The 23375-nt window shown below is 48.1% G+C and overlaps 1 protein-coding gene across 1 annotated transcript in view; it reads right to left on the bottom strand.

Moving 5' to 3' along the window:
* The window catches only part of dab1a (DAB adaptor protein 1a), a 133007-nt gene that overhangs the window by 72275 nt on the left and 37357 nt on the right, over positions 1–23375 (bottom strand). Inside the window, exon 2 of the mRNA XM_062555965.1 lies at positions 8028–8235. Within this exon, the coding sequence (XP_062411949.1) occupies positions 8028–8094 (67 nt within the window). The 5' untranslated portion in view covers positions 8095–8235. The remainder of the gene's footprint in view (positions 1–8027; positions 8236–23375) is intronic.

Raw genomic sequence — 23375 nt, 5'->3', positions numbered from 1 at the left:
AAAAAAAAAAACTTCTATGACTCTGTCGTGGGAGAATGTATAGATGACAATAAGTAACAGCCACCCATGGTATTAACACTGGAGATTTACAACAATATTGTGACAACTGACAGACAATAATTCCCAAACAGCGCCTTCCGCCGCAAATCCCCTGGCAAACTCAATTCGCCATTGTCGAGACCTACAGGTACTTACAAATTGGACCAGTGAGTGGAACGAGTTAGGCAAATGAGGCCGGGTAATGGCTAGGCTGGGATGGCTGTGGGCTCTATGTGTTTGTATGGTATGTAGAACAGATTCGCGACTCCACCGAGGCAGAACCGCGCATCTTAATGCGGACAAGGACGTACGCGACCGGCGTGGATGGCTACAGCTTTATATGTGGCCCACTGTGCGTATCCTCACCGCCCCGAGCAACCGGAGTATATCGTGTCAACGTGTGGAGAACCACAGTGTTAACACAACAAGCTTGGCTAACTCCAGCGCTGGATGTCTGCCATATTTGTGAGCATCACAGAACAAAAATAATGTGTTTTTTTTTTTTTTGTTATAACAACAAACACCAATATGTCTACCACTCTTTGATAAACCATGATACTATTACAATCACATTGGCTATAACCACTATTCCTACTAATATGCTTTTCATATCCTGAAGCACACTGCGTGGAATGATAAAACAAAAAAAAAACAAAGCAAAAACCTAATCAACAATGACAGACATAGAAGTCTGGCCTGAAACCACACTGAAAAAATGCAATATAATGGCAAACCCAGTGCCCGACGCTTTCATGTGTAAAAGCTCAGAGACTCAAAGGGTCTTTGAGGTGTTGAGGCAGGGAAGGGGAGAGTCTGAGATGAGAGCTGACCGCATTTTAGTGGGGGAACAGGGGGACAGGGGTCACTAATAGGTGGCTGCTGGTAGATGCCAAGTAGGGTGATGGTTCATCATAGTCATGGCCTGTTAGAAGACATTTTCTAGACAGAATCTGAGATACCAGGCAAAAACGCTGGAGATATTCCAAGTATGTGGTTTAGTGAGTCAGAGTAAGTGGTAAATCTCCTAATAGAAGAGCTGTTTGGCTTCATTCTCCAAACAAAGCAATACCATAAGGCTCTTGTTGTAGGAGGTTTACCACTTTACCACTAACTCTGAATTAACTTTTACCACTAACTGAGTTAACCCAGGTTTGTCGTACTTGGAATCCCCCCCTGGTATGGTGAGAACACAACAACACAAAACAGACATTCTGAGGTCATGACACTTCTGCTGCTTGATTTTCAACATCTGGGAATATTCTTACATCTACATTGATTTTTGTTTAACTGTTTTTGCTTGCATGCACGAGCCAATAAACACCCTAGAGTACTGTAGGTTGCAGGTTATTCCGCAGGCATCAAAATCACATTAAGGATATGTGGCTCGATCATTTCTTGGACGGCCACACAGGAGGGATACGTGATGAACATGGTTGCTTGTGTCTTTCGTCACCTCACTCCCATACGCTCCTTCTCTCTCTCTCTCTCTTTGTTTCTCTCTCTCCCTTCTTTATTCTCCTCCTCCCCCCTGGGCACAGGAATGCCACAGCGATTTGGGGCGCAGTGTGTTCAGCGTCAGGAGAAATGAGCTGAATGAGAAGAGATGATAGCATCTTAATCTTTAGCGCTGCAGGCCTCTAAATGCCGCACGGTCGCGCACCCCCCCCTCCAGCCCCCCCTCCAAGCTCCGAGGCTACCACGCACCCCCCCCAACCCACCCCTGCTCTTAAAGCAACAGTCCCAGCATGTATCACACCCAAAAACACTGCTCTCGCATGCACTCACACCTCTCTCTCTCTCTCCGACGACACTTCTGTGTACAGTACGCTCGGTTCATGTTTGGCTGTTGTTCTTTTTTTTCCTCATTTTTTAGACACAGAGTCAGCACTAAAGAAGAATACTAAAAAAAGAGGGGAGTAAGAAGGGAAGAGAGAGACAGAGAAAAGAGAGAGAGAGAGAGAGAAAGAGAGAGAGGGAATACACTCTCCATGGGGGAGCAAGAGAGCATGTCGGAGCATGAAAGTGGCTCAGCGCCTAAAAGCCAGAGGAGCCGAGGAGGAGGAGGGGACGATGTGACAGGAAGAGAAGGGGAACGAATCGTTCACGCCAACCCCAACCCCCCCCACCCCAACCCCACCCATCCCTCTCACCCTCCATCCCTCTCCAACCGCCACCACTAACGCGGCCCTCGTAATGAAGAGGGGGGCTTTGCAAATGAACACAACTCCAGATTAACGCGGCGGAGGCTACAGGACAGTAGGCTGTGATATGGTGGAACAACCCACCCCCCCCCCCCCCCCCCCCCCTTCCCCAAAACCCCAAGGATTAAAAAATGGCTTTCCAAGATGAATGCGGACCCACATATCTCACCATGCTCCTCTCCGCCAGACCCGCAATAGTAATTAAGCCAGCCGACACAGAGCGTTTAGGCACGAGTGGGAGAGAGGGAGAGAGAGAGAGAGAGAGAGAGAGAGAGAGAGAGAGAGAGAGAGAGAGAGAGAGAGAGTATGTGTCGCTTCTCCTGCTGATTAAAAAAGCTATCTACCAGCTCTCAATTTCCGACATTAGTCTGCCCCTAGCAGTCTGCTTTGGTTATCCCCCACCCTGAACACACCCGAGCACACACACACACACACACACACACACACACACACACACACACACACACACACACACCTCAGCAATTATTTCATCGCACCCCCATGAGCCCTTGCATGTGTGTTAGAATGAGCACCATTGAAGTTGGCTGCTTCCGAAACTTTCAAGGAGCTTTTGATTGTTAGTGAGGGTAACTGGTCCTGGGATTAGAGTAATGTAGGCTTCCTTGGTCCAAAATTCCCAGTTAATGCCGAAGCAGGAATTTATGTTCAAGCAAGCACTGCATTCCCCGCTTATTAGCCCATAGCGATTTAAGTTGCATAAGTCTGCACGCCTGCTTTACGCTGCTTGGAGCTCATTTGCCAATACGGCTTTGGCGCGGGTCGGCCATTAAGTTCGCCATCTTGAGCCAACATGTTATCAATGCATGCCAAAAAGTCACCCATGTTACTGTAATGACTAGTTGAATGAAGACTATTCAGAGTGGCATCTTAACATTCCCCTCTTGGAGAAGAGAGGGTTGTGTGTGTGTGTGTGTGTATGTGTGTGTGTGTGTGTGTGTGTGTGTGTGTGTGTGTGTGTGTGTGTGTGTGTGTGTGTGTGTGTGTGTGTGTCTATGTGTGTGTGTGTGTGTGTGTGTGTGTGTGTGTGTGTGTGTGTGTGTGTGTGTGTGTGTGTGTGTGTGTATTATGTGTGTGTGTGTGTGTGTGTGTGTGTGTGTGTGTGTGTGTGTGTAGGGGGGTGTAAACGCAGAGAGACTGAGATATGTGCAGCTTAATGATGGCTTCAGCGCGCTAATGAAACGCTGCCTCCCCCTATCCTGACAGAGATCCGAGGACCCGAGAACAAAAGGGCGCGGAGATGAGGAAACAACTTGGCATTTTGAACAAAAATTAATTAAGCCTGCTCGGGTTTCGGTGATTAGGATATCTCCTCCGAAACAATGCCACGTCTGCTGACACAAGCCTCCCTCCCTCCCTCCCTCTCCCTTCTTCCCTCTCTCCCTCCTTCTCCCCCCTTCCTTGTCTTTCCCTCCCCTTGTCTTCTTTTGTTTCGGAGGAGGCGTCGGGCGGGGACGGCAGGAGCTGACAATCCTTCGCCATCGACGCATCTGCAGGTCCGGCACGGCGAGAAAAAAATAGGTGAGGCCTTCTTCGGTTCGCTTCTTTTCTCTTCGCTTCAATCCGCCTCTTACTGCAGGCAGAGTCTGACAGACACGAAATTAAACATTTATGAATGTGGAGCGAACAAAAAAAAACAAGCTGAAGATGGAGCAGCCGCATAATGATCATGACTTTTGCTATTACAAGACATCGCCGAGCATGAAAAGTAAGGCACGACAACTGTAAACTATCACAAGTGTAACTAAAACTCAAACGCCTCTCCCTTGCACCAATCAACACACAGCCAGCAGCAGCTCCAGTTTGACAGACCAGAATCCGACAATCTGCGGAAAGAGAGAAGAGACAGCCTCAGCTAACGGAGAGCTGAAGGCATACAGTGAGGACAAGATAGAGATCGAGAGATAGAGAGAAATAACGCATGCATTACCCCCCCCCCCCTCTCTCTCTCTCTCTCTCGAATTTTCACACTCATGCCATTAACCTGTCAAAGGTTGTTCAATGCCCAAGTCATTACGTTAATGCATCAGGGTTAAATAAAGGAAGCCATTCAAGGCTATTTACAGCTTTTAATTAAAAACAAGTGGGGGGAAAAACTGCAAGAAGAAAGAGATGAAAGAAGGAGGGGAAGGGGGGGGGGGCAGTCGTCAGTGGCCCGCACACACCGAGTGCCTCTTTCATTAGACACAGTGTTGCTAAAACTGTCCCTCGCTGCACTTGGCTCCTTTACATTTTAATGTGCATTAATGACATTCATATTCATTAATCCAAGCCCCAGGAGCGCATCCAGCCTACCTTTCACTGCACAGCAGTGTGTGTGTGTGTGTGTGTGTGTGTGTGTGTGTGTGAGAGAGAGAGAGAGAGAGAGAGAGAGAGAGAGAGAGAGAAAGAAAGGCTGAAAAAGTCTGTGCATGTATGTGTTTGTTGATATGCATTTTGTGTATTTGTGAGAGAGACACACAGAGAGAGAGAGAGAGAGAATCAGTGTGTGTGTGTGTGTGTGTGTGTGTGTGTGTGTGTGTGTGTGCATGCAGCAGCCCTCTCATTACGCCCCTTCTGCAGACCTCTGGGACCAGGGGCTGCACATAAAGCACTCATTCATTATGGCACAATTAATTTAGTGCCATGTTTCAAAGTCATTACGGGTGTGTACCAGCCGCAACCAGGTTGCACGCAGGCGTGTGTGTGGCTTGTGTAAGATGAGCCCATGTGCATATGTGTGTGTGTGTGTGTGTGTGTGTGTGTCTGTGTGTGCGTGTGTGTGTGTGTGTGTGTGTGTGTGTGTTTTCACCGCGGCACAGAGGCAATTGGCGTGACCAGATGGCAGAGGAATCGGAACGAGGGTTAGGTTGCTGCTGGCACACCCTAGAGACACTCGTTCCACCAGCGGTTGCAACCAACACACACGCACACACACACACACACACACACACACACACACACACACACACACACACACACACACACACACACACACACACACACACACACACAGAAACACACACACACACACGCACACAGAGAAACACACACACACACACACACACACACACACACACACACACACACACACACACACACACACACCATCACTGCATATTGTACACAAAATAACTGAAACCAGAAATTCACTCTGGAACCATCAATGTTATAGTGTTTGTATGCGATTGTTTGAGAGAGAGGGAGTATGTATTTTTATATCCGTGTGTGTGTGAGAGAGAGAGAGTTTGGCAGGCCTGTGTGTACATGATAACAGGGGGGGGCTCCAGGAGACCACTTACAAAAGGGATGGATGGATGGATGAAGGGTTGTCACGGGCAACTCTCGTTATGCTGTAGAGGTTACCATGGGAACGCTTTGACAAGCCTCGACTGAGTCATAAAAAATACGAGTCAAGGTTTTGGTGACAAAGACGCTGAGACTGTGAGAGACGACGGTGACGGGCGAAACACCTTCACTCTCACACACCTGAGTCCGGCGGGAGGAAGAGGACGCGAGTGCGTAGTGTCCCATTAGTGCCTGAGTGCACTGCACCACTGTGCTAGCCTGCAGTGGCCGCAGCAGGACAGGCAGGACGGGCTCCTTTTAGAAAAACCCGAGCTCGTTACAGAAAACGAGGCGAAAAAAGAGAGAGGAGAGCTGTTTCCATGGGGACGTGGCAAAACAGTTTTCATTACGGCGTGGCGCTGTACAAGTACGATAAGATAAAAAAAAAATGTACTTTCAGAGAGAGAGAGAAACAAGGTGTGCTCCAAATTATTTTTTAAAGGAGTCCTTTAAATAGATATTGTTTACACACATACTGTATGTCCCCCATTCTCCATCTGAAGGAAATGTGAAGTCGAAGGTTGAAAATGGGAGAAAAGAATATCCAGGCTGAGAAAAGCCAAACCTACTTTCCATTTAGCTTTCTCTTTTTCCTTCACTTCTAAATGAATAACCCAGTGCAGACACGGTCCATAGCGCTAGCCATCTTTCTTCTCTCTCTCTCTTTCACCCCGCTCTCTCTATCCTTCTCCTCTCTCTCATCTCTCATCTCCCTCTCTCTCTTTCTCCCTCCATCTCAGCAGAGATCAAATGCACACTTGCTCCTTGAGTCACAATACAAATGGCTGCTGCTCGTTTGGCTGGAACTTTTCCTCTGACTCACAGTCTCTCATTAAGACCTTTGTGAACGTGTGTATGTATGTATGTGTGAGTCTCTCTCTGTCTCTCTCTATTCCTCTCTCTCTCTCTCTCTAACTCAATTCAATTCAAATCAATTCAAAGGAGCTTTATTAGCATGACTGTTTGCACAATGTTGCCAAAGCTAGTGTTACAGATAACACAGTAGTATCATAAAAGCTCTCTCTCTCTCCATTTGATGAATTTGACATGGCCCTCTTTCAACAACAAAGTTAGGGACACATACTAACACACTGATACAGTACAGTTGACATGAGACAACAGTGAGAGGCAGAGAGCCAGAAAGGGGGAAAGCGAGTGATGACCAACGCCAGTCAACGTCAGCCGTGATGACAGAACCTTCCCCTGTCCTCTCCTCCTCTAACATAATGTTCTCTGTTTCCGTGTGTTTCAGGACATCTGGCGCATGTTCCCACACTCAGCTGTGCCAGAGCCACTCAAGTCTCCAGAGTGGCGGGCGCGCGGGCATCTGACACACACACACACACACATACACACACAGGCGCGCACACAACACACGGCCTGCTGTTGTGTCCCTGCACCGGTGCCCGCTGGGAGGCAGGTGGCACATCAGGAGAGTGGGCACAGCCGCGCTGCCGATTGAAATGAGATCGCGGGCGGGTGGGGGGGTGAGGGGGAGGAGGTACGACATGGCCGGCGGCATCGTCCTTCTCAGCCTGTCCGACGCCCCCCCAATCCCCCCCCCCCCCCGCCCCCCCTCCCGCCGTGCACAGATGACAGGCACTTGTGTGCCACTTCAGCCGGCGAGACGCTAACTGAAGGAGGCAGATGGGCTAAAGGTGCCAATGACTGGGGCACATGCCAGGGTGCCAACACAGAGAGACAGGTCCGCGGGGGTACACGAGGCAAGAGTGCCACGCTGCCTGGCCACATTGGCAGAGGGAGTGCAGTCCAAAAAACGAGCTGGACCTTAGCTGTCGAGATTCAGCTCCCCTAAACGAGCATGAAATTGCTAGGCACTTGGGCCTTATTAAGTGAACTCGTGTCAAATATAGGAAATGGGAGCCCATTAATTAATGCTGGAGGTTTGAAGCAAGGAGCTGGAACAATGGGGCTTTTATGGCTAATTTGGGCAACATTACAAGCCCAAAACATGCTTCAGAGGCACTGTTTTATTGTCTATCCGTATTTCTGTTATCTCCATGTGAAAAGGAGCTGTTGTATTTGTGGGCAAGATTTTTGTGTGTGTGTGTGTGTGTGCGTGTGTGTGTCTTCTGTGTATGTCTGTGTATGTCTCATCTTACACTTAAATGCTTAAATTTTTTGTTGTTTGTTTCAGTATAAGTATCTGCATCTTCACCGTACATCTGTACAGTTGAGTGTTCATATCATGAATGAATGCATAGGATATGCATTTAGCTGTAATATTCAGATGTCCTTTAATACTAGGCATAGTCTTTGTCCATGTGTACTGTATGTTTGCATATGACTGTGTATGTGAGCATGAATGAGTGCACATATGACTGTGAGACTGTGTGTGTGTCTGCGTGTGTGCATGTGCATGTACTGTATATATGTATGTGTGTGTGTGTGTGTGTGTGCGTGTGTGTCATCTCCCCCTACCTCTCCTCTTGGATTCCTTTCTCACGCTGGTTCTGGCAGCAGGCTGGAGTTCGGCCTCTGTTGACATCCTATTAAGTCCCTTATTCCTCTTCAAAGCGGGTCCAGTGGCACACTCAGGCTCATGGAGAGGGGCTCCCCTGCCGACAGCGGATCGGTGCGACTGCTGCCTCTAGCCCTGGAACAGCATCTCAATCACTCCCTGCACGGGCTGCGGATAAGGAGAGAGAGAGAGAGAAAGAGAGAGAGAGAGAGAGAGAGAGAGAGAGAGAGAGAGAGAGAGAGAGAGAGAGAGAGAGAGAGAGAGAGAGAGAGAGAGAGAGAGAGATGTTAACATTTGAGAACAGGATTTTTGCAAGGGGGAAAACACAGCATTAGAGAGAAAGAATGAAAGAGGGAGAGAGGGAGAGAGGGTGGGAGGGAGGGAGGGAGGAAGAGAGATGTTCACATTTCAGAACAGGATATTTTGAAGGGGAAAAGGTAGAGAGAATGAGAGAAAAAGAATGCATCAGAGAAAAGATGAAAGAGAGAGAGACACAGAGAGAGAGAGAGAGAGAGAAAGATACATACAGTAGTCCAGTCACACAGAAGACAAGAGAAGGAAGTACACGAGACAGCAGCAGGAGAGCGATATGAGAGGACAAGAGAGCAACAGCAGACTAGAGCAGGAGTGACGTTTCAGCACAGGCATTTGAACTCAACAGTCAGGAGCCTAAAGACTGGTGGCCTAGCCGTCGGCAGCCCTCCTCTCCTCTCTCCTCTCTCCCTCTCTCCTCTCTCCCTCTCTCCTCTCTCCCTCTCTCCTATCTCCTCTCTCCCTCTCTCCCTCTCTCCTCTCTCCCTCTCTCCTCTCTCCTCCCTTCCTCTCTCCTCTCTCCTCTCTCCCTCTCTCTGTAAATGAGACGAGCGCGCCGTGTCAACCCGCCGCGTCCCCACACTGCCACTGTCACCGCCTGCTCCTCCTACGGCCTCCTGATGGGACTCCTGCCGCCCGCTCCTCCTCCTCCTCCTCGTCTCCACCACCTCCTGCTGGCGTGATGGCTAATTAGCTGGGCCTCTGGAGGAGTGAGGGAGAGCAAAGCGCTTCATCTTCATTTCCACTCTTCCTTTTTTTCTCTCCTCTCTCTCTCTCTCTCTCTCTCTCTCTCTCTCTCTCTCTCTCTCCCCCCCCTTTCCTCCCTCGTTCCTCGCTAGCTGAGCGGAGAGGCGGGGGAGTTGGCATGGTCTCTGCCAGGTGAGCCCTCCCCTCCTTCCAAGGAAAAAAACCTGGGCAGAGCGCTTTTCAAAAACGCCCTAAATGCCTCCTGTACCCCCTGACGGGTGCCGCCGAAGTCACCATGCCTCCACACACACACACACACACACACACAGTCTACTCCCAACACACACACACACACACACACACACACACACAGACACACACACAAAGTCTACTCCCAACACACAGACACACACAGACACGCAGTCTACTCCCAACACCCACAGACACACAGACACAGACACACACACACACACACACACACACACACACAGCCTACTCCCAACAGGCACACACACACACACACACACACACACTTCATGCTCCTTGGCCTCTGGTGCACTGCCCACGCACGCTGCCCCATTCAGCCCGTCGCGCTGCCAACCGCCGCCACCTTTGATGTGCTAATTGGACTGGACGGTGAGAGGCGTCGCTGCCGGTGCCAACACCACACTGACCTCCACCTCCTCCTCCTCCTCCTCCTCGTCTGCCCTCCGTCACCGCCACCTCCTCCACCCAAATCTGAGGTGCTACGCAGCTGAATAATAAACAGCCACTCAGCACCTGCCTGGCTCCACTCGTTATGTAAGCTGACAAACAGCCGTGCTCTTCTCCACCCTTGCCACCGACCGCTACGCCCTGGGCAGGCTGGACATCGCCGGTGTGCTGTCACACACGGGAGGGGGGTCTTTGAAAGGCAAAGACAACCCCCACCGCGGCGCGGTATTAAAGCTAGAAATAAGCACAGGCAACAAGGGAAGGCCATAATTGGCTAGCTCAACAGCGACCGCATATCCACATAGAATTAAATCTAAGCCCAAGTTCCACCTTCCAGATTCTGCTGCTGCCATTCTCATGATAATACTTGTGAATGAGATCCACCAGCCGATTCTGCTGGTTGAAGGTGACTGGGACACAAGAGACTATGTACCAATGTGTGGACTTAACAAAACCACATTACAGTTTCTTATCAGAAACACTTTTTCCTGTAACTTCTGCGGAGAGTAAAGCTAGTCTCCAACTTCCCGGATGAAATTATATATATCTGCGCAATCCTCGAAGTACGGCATCCGCTGCCCGCTTTCTGCCTCGCAAATCCACAGGAAAATCTGGGAAATCCGAGGCGCGGCGGCTGCCTGAATGGCGAGCCGAAAGGGGCTGCTTGAATAGGTGGCCGCAGTAAGCCTGTGGAGATTTGGAGAGACCTTTAATTCGAGTCTGTCCAGTGCATACTGCACATTGTGTGAAGTACATTTAATTCCAAATGGAGGGAACATGTCGGAGGGAGGCAGAGAGAGCTCACTGGGCTCTTTATCTTGCAGAAACACACAGGCAATGTGTGAGTCAGTCCAATTATAGCCATTATCTAAGCCAGCCTAGCAAATGGATGAAGAGTGAGTGAGTGAGTGAGTGAGTGAAAGTGAGAGAGAGAGAGAGAGGGAGGGAGAGAGAGAGAGAGAGAGAGAGAGAGCGAAGGAGCAGACAGCAGAAGTGAAAATGAAAAAAGACAGAGAGAGAGAGGCCAAGGAAAGACGCTATCTGAGAGGCAAAAGTGCACCGAGCTCTGTTTCTCCTTTCTCAGCTCCTCTTCTCCACGCCTCAAACAGCGATTTGACCTCGAAAGACAGCGAGAAATTAACACGTTAATGACTCATTCTCGCCACTGGAAGTCCATTCCTTTTTTCGTCTACAAAAAAAAAAAAAACGCCAAAGCACCAATTTCTCTCTCTTTTTTTGTCACGGGCTTGGCCAGCTAATTGAACAGAGGACCGAGGACTGATTAAACGGCTGTCCCTCTCATTTCACAGTGCAGCGCATTTTGGAATAACAAAATTGCGGAAAAAGGTATCTTCAAATCGGAGCACAGAGAGTGGGAGAATCACCTGGGACCCCAGCCTGGGCTACACAGAGCTACGATGTAGGCCAAACGCATCGCCGTATTCGGTTCTGCCTGCAGCCTCGAATGTAGGTGAACCGTCTTCCACCTTCATATTTCATTATCAAAGGCACCTAGTCACGGCTGGGACATGGCAGATGCTTTGAGAATATAAAGCCACCTGCCTTTTCTCCACACACACACAGCGAGAGTGACTGGCATGTTATTGACTCTGCCAGAATTACATTTTAACGCGAGCCAAGTCGTTAAGCCGGGAAACTAGATTAAGCCATCAGCATAGTCTTAACGACGAGCTGCCCCCCCCCTCCCCACACACACACACACACCACCCCCTCCCCAAAACGCAGTTCCCCGTTACACCCACGCCAATATAGGACAAATGAAAACCCACTCTTTTCATCTTTTTGGTTTCTCTACAGTCTCCACGGCTACACCTAAACCAGACTCCCTGCCATACGGTGCTCTCCCCTCCCCGAGGCTGAGAGAGATATTTCTAAAATCTAGGCTAAGTTCCCCTTCGGGAGAAGCCACAGATTTCCGAGTGAGAGAGCGAACTGAAAATTCTTCAGACCAAAAAAAAGAAAAAAAAGAAGATAAATTAATAAATAAATAAACACACAAACGCAGAGTGGAAAAACGACTAAGAGAGGGAGAGGGTTGTCTATGTTTAGCACAGACAAAAAAAAAACCCTCCATCGGCGTACCGGTGACTAATCTTTGCTTTTCTCCACTGCCTGCACCACAACACAGGGGAAGCTTGGCTCTCCCTTCCAGATGTGTGCGTCCAGTCCACATACCCAGCCACCTCACCCTCGCCCCCTCCCTATGCCTATTTGTTTGATTTGACTGCAGACATGCTATGGCTGTCCACCGAGATAAAATATCACCACGACTGACCTGTCATCACCGTCACTGACCCACTGGCCGAATTTTCTGCATCGGAGGCTTTATTTCTCATTTGTCACAGGCCCATCATAGAAGCACCGTCGGTAGTGGAAAACAGATGATCGAAACAAATTTAGATCATAAACAACTAGTAAACAACTAGAGTGCTGGTAAGTAGCACAACGAGGATAAATAGTTTATATCATTAAGGTAGGCAGCTAAACGGAAATTACAGTAAGAAAGCTGGAGCTCTGCTGGGTTTTTAATGGTTATTTGAGTGCGGCTCGGATTCGCACTGACAATACACTGCGGTGGGGCCCACACCAACAATTAAGCTCATTCTAATACTGGTAACAAATTAAAAGGGGGGGGGGGCAGACAAAGTATATGAGAATTTAATTAACTTGTGCTTTTCTTTGTGAGGCGGTTTTGAAATAATTACGCTCTTAAGGATGGCACACCAAACAGACCTCTGTGAGAATGAGCTTGCAAAACAAAAAGGAAACGGCGAACACCATTCAAATGATAATTAACCTTGCCAAATGAGAGTGGCTGCACTAAAAAAGAGAAGAAAAAGGCTGGCAAAATGAACACCGCTTTATCCACACGCGAACAGGAAGCCTGGATGACCCCTCGCTTTTATCACCAACGCACGAGGACTCTGTCCCGGGTTGACTGACAGGTCAAATTCAGAGACAATACAAAAGGTGAACAGAGGGCATGTTTATCTCACACGGCATACAAACAATCTGCTGACAGCACAAAAAACGTGGGCCGTGTCCTAAGTTCACACCAGTGCAACCATACCCTCTTGATATGAGCCTGTGTGTACTGCTCAACTGTGTTAGCTACAACACGCTAAAAAGGACATTTAGACAATGAAGGATACTGAGACACCAAGAAAGCCATAGATATACGAGGCAAACAAATGTCGCTTGAGATTGTTCAGTGTCACTGGCTTTCACTGAGAAGAATTGCATTTTTCCCATATTTCCGTCTGGTGTACAGTAGAAGAACAGAATGGCACAGTGAGACATGCTTAGCTTGTCTGAAATTATTCACCGTATCAGGCAGAGCTGTGTACCGAGAGTGAGAGCTAGAGAGAGAGAGAGAGAGAGAAGGAAGGAAAGAAAGAAGGGAAAAAAAAGACACAAGCGGTAAATTGGATGCCCGTAAGTAAAGCGCTGCCAACAAGACCGCTTAATCCCCATAAATCATCGTGTGCTAACGGGCATACACTGGCAGTCGCTGCGGGACAGCGAGGGTGCCAGTGTGCCGGGCCCCGCGTCTGTGCCCACGCCTGCCACCGGGGGCCCTAGTGTTCAGGGTGGCGCGCTCGTGCCATTTCCAACCGCGAGCGAGGGAGGGTGGAAGTGAGCTAGCAGCATAGGGGTCAGACATGGCTAAGCCGCCAAATACCAACCTGTTCCTCAAAAACGAACGGGCAGAGCCGGCCAGTGAGGTGGAAGATATCGGTGAAGCCAACAGAGACCTGACCAGAGATTAACCTATAAACACCTGACGGGGATGAACCTAGACCCACCAAATCTGTTTACCCAGAGAACACAGAGAAAACACACACACACACACACACACACACACAGATATACACAGGAGAGACACAAACACAAGAGAATAGTCTCTGAGCTTCTCGGCCAAACATGCACGGCGCGCTTGCATGCACGTCGATATGTGTGTGTGGGCCTGAGAGAACAGCCTCTCAGCCTCTGTCTGACACGCACACACACAAACAAACAAACCTGCAATCACAAGTAAGTATTCTCTCCCAAACACACACACACACACGCAGAGCCCTGGGTAAATGACAGGACATGACAGGCACTTCACTCCCCCCACACCCCCTCGCCATCTGCATCCAGTCCCAATTCACCCGCCTCTTCCCGTGGCCGATACCGTGCCGTGAATGCATCTACAGCACACACACACACACACACACACACACACACACACACACACACGGCATCGGGGCACCACACGGCACATCTAAACACGCTGGGCACGTTCAACCCGCCGTCCCGCTGCAGAGGACACGCCACCCGGAGGAAAAACGTCCGGGGTCAGCGGAGGTCAGTGACGATGCCGTCATCCGACCGATAAACTACAGTACGCAACGGTACAAACGCTCCCTTTCAAAAAGGCAGGACAAGAATCAAAGACAACTAACAGCGGCCGGCATTACATTTTAAATCACTTAACACAGGTCTGGCTCCCTATTCTCAGGGAGGATCAATAAACCAGCGCCACTGTCACTTCACTTCTTATTTTTTTTTTTCATCTTGAAATATTAATGCTGTGAGGGAACACAATGAATGCTTGGAAGACAATTAAGAGTTTGTTGTTTGGAGTAATTCACTCAATTGAACACTTTTGAAAAACACACACTCAAATACACACACACACACACACACACACACACAGACACGGCCTAGACAAGCTGACAGGGGATGAAGTTGCATCAAACACAGAAGCCTGTTCCGTCTGGGGGACAATAACAGTAATCTCATTTTCATCTGGGTACACTCATTATTGCATTAGACAAGTGAGCCTTGAGTGTCTGAGTGTATGTGTGCATGTTTGTGTGTGTGTGTGTGTGTGTGTGTGTGTGTGTGTGTGTGTGTGTGTGTGCGTGTGTGTGTGTGAGTGTCGGTTTCTCAAGTCGCCCACTATCTGGGTCACTGTGGCTCTCAATCTGTTCCTCACTTCCACAGCTTTGATTGTCTCATCCCATTTAGGTCAGAACACTTCTAGCCAACCCCACAGTGGAGGGAAACCACAGTGTTTTACACAGACAGAAAGAACAGACCACCACAAGGAGGTAGAGAGAGAGAGAGAGTGATGGAAAGATGAGAAAGGGAGAGGTGGGTAAAGAGAGAGAGCAAGATAGAGCTCCTCCAAGGAGAACCTCAGCCCAGATAGAGCTGAAAGCGATGGAGTGATTACAGTGTGTGTTAGAGAAAAGGAAAGGAAAATGTGAGTGTGTGTTAAGAGAAAAGGAGAGTAACACAGATGAGTCAGATACCATGGCCTTGGTACTTCTCCTGCCTGTGCTACAGTATAACTTTGTGCATTTCATTAGTCAAGCATCCTCAACATCCCTCCTTTCCTAAGGTCCTGAAGGTCTTTTAAAGACTGTGGAGAGAGCACAATGCAGCCTAGGCCACATGCACATGCTCCTCTTCTTTAAACAGCTTGCTTTATTATCACGTGGAGCAATGCTGCGCTGTTCAAGAGAGAGAGAGAGAATGTGGGCCGTTACCCTCCCCATGGGGCCCACCGTTTTAGAGAGGCGATTTTTCATGCTAAGCATGCGAAAGCTGCGCAAACAATACAATAACAAACACCATTATTCTCATAAGTACCTTTAATTATCACCCCCCGAAACACGGAACAAGGGCTCTGGGACCAGCACTTCACTGAAGATGTCTGCTGAGAAAAATACCGTATGCGAGCAGAAGCCATTTAAAATGCCTCATCACTGTCAATTCTCACCGATTGAGTGCCTCTAATTTTCAGCCGACAGACACCTTCTCCTTTCTGTTTTTAATGTCACTATTCTCCCACTGAGTACACTTTCATACGGACATGTATTTCCTACAGCAAGAGGTTTACATCTCCTCCATCATCACCCCTACGCCCATTGATTGACACCACCCAAACTGCATCTGAATGCAGATCAGAGTCCTCCACATGTGTGCATTCTGAAGCCCCTTTTTCCATATCCATCTCTCCCACTTGATTACTTATGCAAATGCAGCCATCAAAGGAAGGGGCTGTACCCTGCAGGCTACCCTGAGGCATGACAATTCTGCACTGGGAAAAAAAAGAAGAGAAAAAAAAGAGAGAGAGAGAGGACTGCCTTGCCCCGAACCACATTTTTAATCAAGAACAAAAACACAGGAATGCAAATGAACAGCAATGATTCCTCTTTTTTTTTTCCTGTCTTAATTTTTTTCAGCCATGCAGCGAAAGCCTCAGCGTACTGTTTCTCCATCTGTGCCTTTGCCCACTACTTGTCCTCTTTCTATTCTGCCGGAGAGTGGTCAGCGCTAGGAATGTTTGGGGCGGACAGCGGGCGTTGGCCGAGCTGGCTCGCGCCTCGTCCGGAATGACAGGTGACCGCTGTTATCCCAAGCAGAGTGATCTTATCCGCGCGGCAGGTAAACAACACGAAGGAAAACACAAACAAACAAGACACTCGTCGAGAGCAGCTCAGCATGTCTGATGGGAGAGAGCAAATACAGCACTTTCACACTGTGACTGTGTGTGTGTGTGTGTGTGTGTGTGTCTGTGAGAGTGTATGTGACAGAGAGCTAATGTGTATCCTGGTGTATGTGTGTTTGTGTCTATTTGTGTGTGTTCGAATGTGCTTAAGTGAGGGACAGGGCAACTGTGCATGTGTGTGTGTGTGTGTGTGTGTGTGTGTGTTTGTGTGCGTGAGTGTGTGTGCATGAGTGTGTGGGCTATGTGTGCAACTCTGTGTGTGTGTCTGTATGTACAGTATGTGTGTGTGTGCGTGTGTGTGTGTGTGTGCGTGTCCGTGTTTGTGTGCAACACAGCACGCAGGCCCAGGTCCAGCTTCTGGGTCATTATCCCAGCATCACTATCTGAGATGACCAGCGGAGGCGGCGGGGCCGGCTACTGAGCGCCGCGAGGTGAGCCTTGGCCCGGCGTCCGCTCTGGCACTTGTTACGGGCGCTCCGTGGCACAGATGGCACTGTCAGGGCACATGCCATCTCCGTGCCCAATGAGTGCATCTGCTGCTGGGACTCACCTCTCGACTCGGCCCCTCAGCCCCGGCAGAAGAGTCATTCAGGTCTGGTGGGGGGGGGGCGCATTAAACGCAGCTACTGACTGAGCCGTGATAGGAGACTGTGTGTGTGTGTGTGTGTGTGTGTGTCTGTGTGTGTGTGTGTGTGTGTGCAAGAGACACAGAGAGACACAGAGAGAGAGAGAGAGAATGTGTCTCTCTGAGAGATTTTGTGAATGCGAGAGAGAGATTTTGCGTGTGTGTGTGTGTGAGAGAGAGAGACAGAGAGAGAAAGAGATCTAGTGTATTTCTTTGTGTAAGTGCATGTACAAGAGAAGAGGTAGAACGTGTGTGTGAGTGTGTGTCTGTTTGAGACAAGGTACCTACTCTAGCATGAAACAAAGTTAAACACATTCTGCATTACGTTAGCTGCAATATTTATCCTGCCCTGGTCCACAGCATTGTTCTCCTCAGTTATCCCATTATCGTAAGCAGAAAAGACAGCACGCACAGCTGCAGAGCTTTCTGCATATTTCATAAATACCTCCCAGCCCTGTAATGAAAGACTGCGAGGTGACAAGATGATGACACCGTGTGCTGTTGTGACAATACGCCATTACGTCTGATAAAACACCGCAATAATTCCCGTTTAATAACCACGGCGTACTTTTCCGCTAACGCTGGTAATTGAAGAAATTCACTGAAAAGGCGCCGCTTTTACTTCAGAGAGCAGAGAGAGACGTGAGATAGCGTAAGTGCGCTCGTTTTTCAAGCAGGGCGACACGACACGAAGGAAGGAAGGGGGGGATAGAGAGGTAGGCTACGGAGGAGTATCTTGGAAGATGAATAATGCATGAAAAAATCCTCGTGTCTTTTTTTTTCCTTTTGGAGGGGGGGCAGACGGTGATGTTTCCTTACTTCTTCGTTTCACTGTGTGCAACTGTGTGCAGGTGTGTGTGTGTGTGTGTGTGTGTGTGTGTGTGCATGTGCGCGCGCGCATGTGTGTGCCATTTCCGGCTGATCCCGGTGCGAGTGTCACACGGCGCTCATTATCCCAAAGCGCGGTGACATTCCACTTAACTCCGCCGTTCCCATTACGGCTCCATTCCCATCCGCCAGGCGCAGCCCCCATTGCCCCTACGGAAATCGGGAGCGCTCACGGAAATATTTCCGAAAGGCTCTCATCACTGTCGCCCCCCACTCCCCCCCCATCAAAAGGCCCGACAGGGGAAAGCAAACGATAAGACGATCACTTAACATTCCACGCTGCCTGTCGCCACTGTATTCCTGGAGAACTCTCCCTTTAGTTAAATCTGGCCTGTCTGGCTAGCCTTGCTCGTTGGCAAGCTGGTTGGGCTGGCTGGCTTGCTCCACACACACACACACACACACACACACACACACACACACACACACACGCCTGGTGGACAATTTCATTAAAGAGCACCATCCTCCCCACCCTGTTCCCCCCACCCCACCCCACCCCTCCCCCCTCTCCCCACACCCTCCTCCCCTCTGCACTTGTCCCAGGAGCGATCCTCGCTCAAGTTAGTATTGATTTGTATTCAGCTAAACATATTCCAGATGACTGATGCGGCCCGTGTTCTGCCGGCTGTTTGCTCCGAACCAAGCTGTTCTCATTAGCCTCTGGAACGCGAATGGCTAAGTGACTTTGACGGGCGCTATCCCTCCGACACTCTTTTCTAATGGAAAGCTATCAATGTTCCCCTCTAAATGTAAAAGAAAAAACAGGTGCCACAACAAAGTCAACAGTGGTGTACTTATATGTAACCACTCCCCCCCCCCCCCCCACCACCACCACCGACACACATACACACACGCACACACACACACACACACAAACACACACAAACCCTAGAGGAAACCAATGAACCGAGCTGTGTTTCAATCCTTTCATTCATTTGTAACTATCTATTAGCAGGCAACCCATTGCAATCTCAGCCAGTCATTCAGAACAGAGCCCATTCTCTCTGACATCTATCTTCAGGCGCACCAAAACAAGCCCAGAAACAATAACCATTTCCACTGGAGGGAGGGAGGGAGAGGTAAACTGCAGTGCACAGCCAACAGCCTTAATAATTAACACGCACGGAAACAGGTCTGTGCCTCACTCAACAACAACCTCAACTATCACACACACACACACACACACACACACACACACACAGAGAGAGAGAGAGAGAGACACACACAGACACACACTATACACACATACACCCCACACTACACATACGCACATATGTCTCCAAACACACACACACATGGAAAACCAGATGGACAGACCTATAGGACAGTCAACTGTTAAAAATGTTTGTCTTTCTCTTACTCTGTACGCACTAAACCAGATGGAATTGATGAGAACTCTCAACTCTTCCCTGTGGGGTGAGCAGGAGGGCACGAGCCATTGTTTCAGGTTCACTGCGTGCAGCTGGTGACCCGAACAACCCAAATTACCGCTGCGCCGCAGTCAGCTCAGCTGTGCAATAGCCTGTCAGATCTCAGCATTCCGCCACAGGCTGGAACGAGATCTATGTCTTCCTAGAGACTCACAGAAATAATTACACATACCTGTAGCTGTGTGTGGAGATGTCTGAAAGGCTCTGAGAGAAATGTGTCTGTGTGGTGGTACAACCTCGACGAACAGGAGGAAATGAACAGAGGAGAGGAGCGAGGAGAAGAATAGGCGAGAGTGAAGAACAGGGAGGGCAAAGTTCAAGAATTGGCCAGAGACAGAGGGTGGAGACTGACCGTCTTGGGTTAAATATCACCACGGCATTGCCCAGAGGAACAGTGGCAGTCAAGGCAAAGTTCAGCTTAATTCAATCCTACTTCAATGCAACACACCCAGTATATGGAGGTTCTGCAATCCTATTTTGGCAACATGAACTCCCATGATTGCGAAATTCTGAATTTAGTGAAAAGTGTTGCTGAAATTAGGAGAGCAAAGTGCATTAGCTACGAAAACAATCAACATTTACAGCTACCATCTGCAGTATTTTAATATTAAAGCCGTACACTAAACAGGAGACAACTGTAGGCTACAATTCAGATATGAGAATTTTCAGAGAAGTGCTTTATATTCAATGCCCAGTCTCACTTGTTGATAGCTTGTGAACCATATACTGTAATAAAGGCTTCCTTCCGGTGTTTGACAAACTAGCTGTAGGCTAAATATCAATGCATTTATACTGGTATATATTCACATTTGACAACAAAATGAACCATGTTATTTTTTACCTTTCCATATCATAGCCCCTGGAAAGATGTTGCTGAATTCACATGTGGATTCATTTTCACAGCAACACAGAGCTTAGCACAGCTTGAGACGAGCAAACGGAACACCAAACAGACACAACAAGAGTCATAAATGATCTCCAAGAGGGCTAGCTGCAGTAGGCTAATCAGCTAAAGGTGACTTTCACATCATTACTCTGTATACGTTCACAAAGACGTTCCCATAAATAGTGCAGCCTATTCCCCTACCTCCTATTTTCTTCTCTCTATCCATCTCCATCTAAATCTCTTTCACATCCCTTCTTTCTTTTTTTCCCTCCCTCAGCTATCTTATTTACAGAGCTGGGGATGTGTATAATATCAAACACTGCAGTGGAAACTTCAGGGAATTCCTGACTTTTCATGTTTTAGACGGAAGTGCGAGGGAAAGGGGAAAAAAACGGAGGATGAGAAAACGCCTTCATCTCTCTGGTGACTTCGCCTTGTGCCTTGTTCCTTTCTCAGATGTAAAATTGGACTTGCGCAGTCCTTTATCTTCTCATGTTTCCTTCATGTACAGATGAAAAAAGGGAGCGAGAGCAAAGCGTCAGTCCTTTCTTGTCAGTGTGCCAAATGCCCTTAATTTGCATTCTGTCCTCTGTGTTTCGTAATGAACTCTTTCGATTTTATTTTATTTTCTTTTTTCGCTGGCTGACTTCTGCTGCCTCTGATGTTAGGAGAGAAAAGTAGGGGTTTGGTGACACCTAACATTAGCCCTGTAGGCCTGCGCCTGATCTGAGCGCGATTTCAACAGAACGCTCTTACAAGGAGGGCAGGTTCGGGTGTCAACTCAGAAGAAAAGGTGCAAAAACTGACTTTTGTCAGAGAGGTACAAAAACAGACAGAATGCTGCTACACGCCTCTAACTAAAAATGGAAAAAGAAAATCACCAAGTGAAGTCAAAAAGGGAACCAAAACAATGCCTAAAATGATCGCCAGTGCCTGAAATCCCAAGCCCCAAAAATAGGGAGTGAATTCTCCAGGGTGGTAATAGAGCAGGTTTAATGAGGGATGCGATCATCAATTATTCAAAACATTTAATCATGTTGTCGCATGCCGCCATCCGATAAACAGGCCTCCTGACGAGAGCAGCCTCACAAGCGTTGTTTTTGCAGCGGGAACGGGCGAGACAGACGCCTTTTTCGCACGTTTCCACACCATTTCTTGATATACAGTTGCACAGTTCTCACTCAAGCAGCGAGATGAGAAACAAAAGCACATCTGCCTTCTCTTGTCAAGTCAAATTGTCCTGCACTGCAGTTGCTTGGTTTTAAATTATGGAAATTTGGCAGTGGTGAGCTTTTTTGTTAAAGTCTGCAGCAACAGGATCTGAAAACAACATGTTGTGGAAGAGGAAAGAACAACAGCGACAGCAAACTCCACTACTTGGTGGCCCTCAGTGTTCAGCTGGAATCCTGAGAGAGCTGTTAATAGGGATGTAACGAATAACAATACTCAAAACACAGATATCTCGATGAATGGCATAACAGTAATGTCAGACTGAACAAAAGATTATTGTAATTTAAAACAACTTCATCAGGGTGCCAGAATACATATTTCAGAGTTCATAGTTCAGAGCTCGCGTTCCTCTCAGTTTAAATAAATAAAGGAATATGTTCCTAATTTGTCTCCAGCTTACTGTGTTAATACAATTGTGAGAAAATCGTATTATGAACATGAAATCTTGACTTGTACTGAATCGTGAGCTGAGTGTATCGTTGCCTAGTTGTTAAGGATGTGGTAATCATTGTTACGGATGTCGTAATCATGTGACTCAGACATGGCCACTGGCTCCCTGACACCTTACAACACTTTCACAGATAAGCCAAACGGAAACGGCAGCAGCATCGCCTCATAGCACTTTGGCCCCATAAAGACAGCCAGGTCATGCCTGTTGCATTCCTGTTGGGTGCCCATGCTGTTATGCCATTAAAGATCAACACAGCTGATTACAAAAAATGGATTATCAATCCATATCTGATCGAAGCAGGCCCTATACATCCTCTCCTATACAGACATTGATTGGACCGACATAAAACGGACACCCATAATATGTGGAGCACACCGGGAAAATATTTCTAATCTGATGTGAAATGACAAAGGAAAAACGCTGCGTAGTGCATCTCTTTTGAAAAACGAATCATCTCCGATTGAAAGTAATCAGCAGATATGTGGAAGTCCTGCAGGATAGTGGAAAATTGCCAGAGTCTCCTAATCTGAAGTCGATAACAGATGGTTAAATATTTTATGGAGCACCAAGCGGATATAATTGGTTAGCTTAAAGAATACTTTATCATTGCTAGTTGCGGACTGTTTAACCTTTGCCTCAGAGCATGTGGCTAATGATTAGCAGGCAGGGCTGTGATGGGGATCAATCACCCCGCTCATTTGAAACTTTCAGATTCATTTTCAATTTTCACACTTGTCTGTGACAAAAAACAGCTCAGTTTCTCCCTCTCAGGAGGAAGAGAGGAAAAGAGACAGAAAGAGAGAGGGTGAGAGAGAGAGAGAGAGAGAGAGAGGAATTGATATCATTCCCCCAGTACCCCTTCCCTCTCCAACATGTCCATCAAAAGGCCTGTTTTTAATAACAAAACCGTCCAACAGTGACATGCTGGAATGGATAAGCAGCGAGAAAAAGCCCTCTGTGCTTTTAACACAGAGATGTTGAACACAAACTCAAATCCTGCTTCTAGCTTTTTATTCAAGGCGTGTAAAACCCAAAATCTCATTTATGTTTAATTCACACAGAGGACGATTGAAAATCAGAATATTATATATTCCGAACGCGCAGCACCACTAGCAGATTTGATCTTGATCTTTCCAAAAAGCACTGTTAAGTTATTTACAGCTGAACCCTCCAGCCCCCAATAAACACACACACACACACACACACACACACACACACACACAAGGAAAGGGAGAGGAGACCGAGCTGCAGCTGTGTTCTCTGCAAACACAGGTCATACAGTACATATCTACTATGGCTTTGACTCTGGATCAGGGGGTTGGCCTGATATAGCACTCTGACCTACCAGACCGGGACCAGATCAGGGCCTACAGTAACTACCGTCAGACCAGAGCTGGATCAGAGCCCAATCAGGATCAGATCAACATCAGACCAGTACTAGACCAGAAGCAGGGCTAGATCAGAACAGAACAAGAGGTAGTAGATCAGGACCGTTGTTGTGCTAGACCACAGCCAGATAAGGGCAGCTTTAGCATGCTCACTAATAAATGCTCTACTGT

Source organism: Sardina pilchardus, chromosome 15 (genome assembly GCF_963854185.1).
Source record: "Sardina pilchardus chromosome 15, fSarPil1.1, whole genome shotgun sequence".
Taxonomy (NCBI): domain Eukaryota; kingdom Metazoa; phylum Chordata; class Actinopteri; order Clupeiformes; family Clupeidae; genus Sardina; species Sardina pilchardus.
This window is presented reverse-complemented; position numbering and strand designations above follow the sequence as displayed.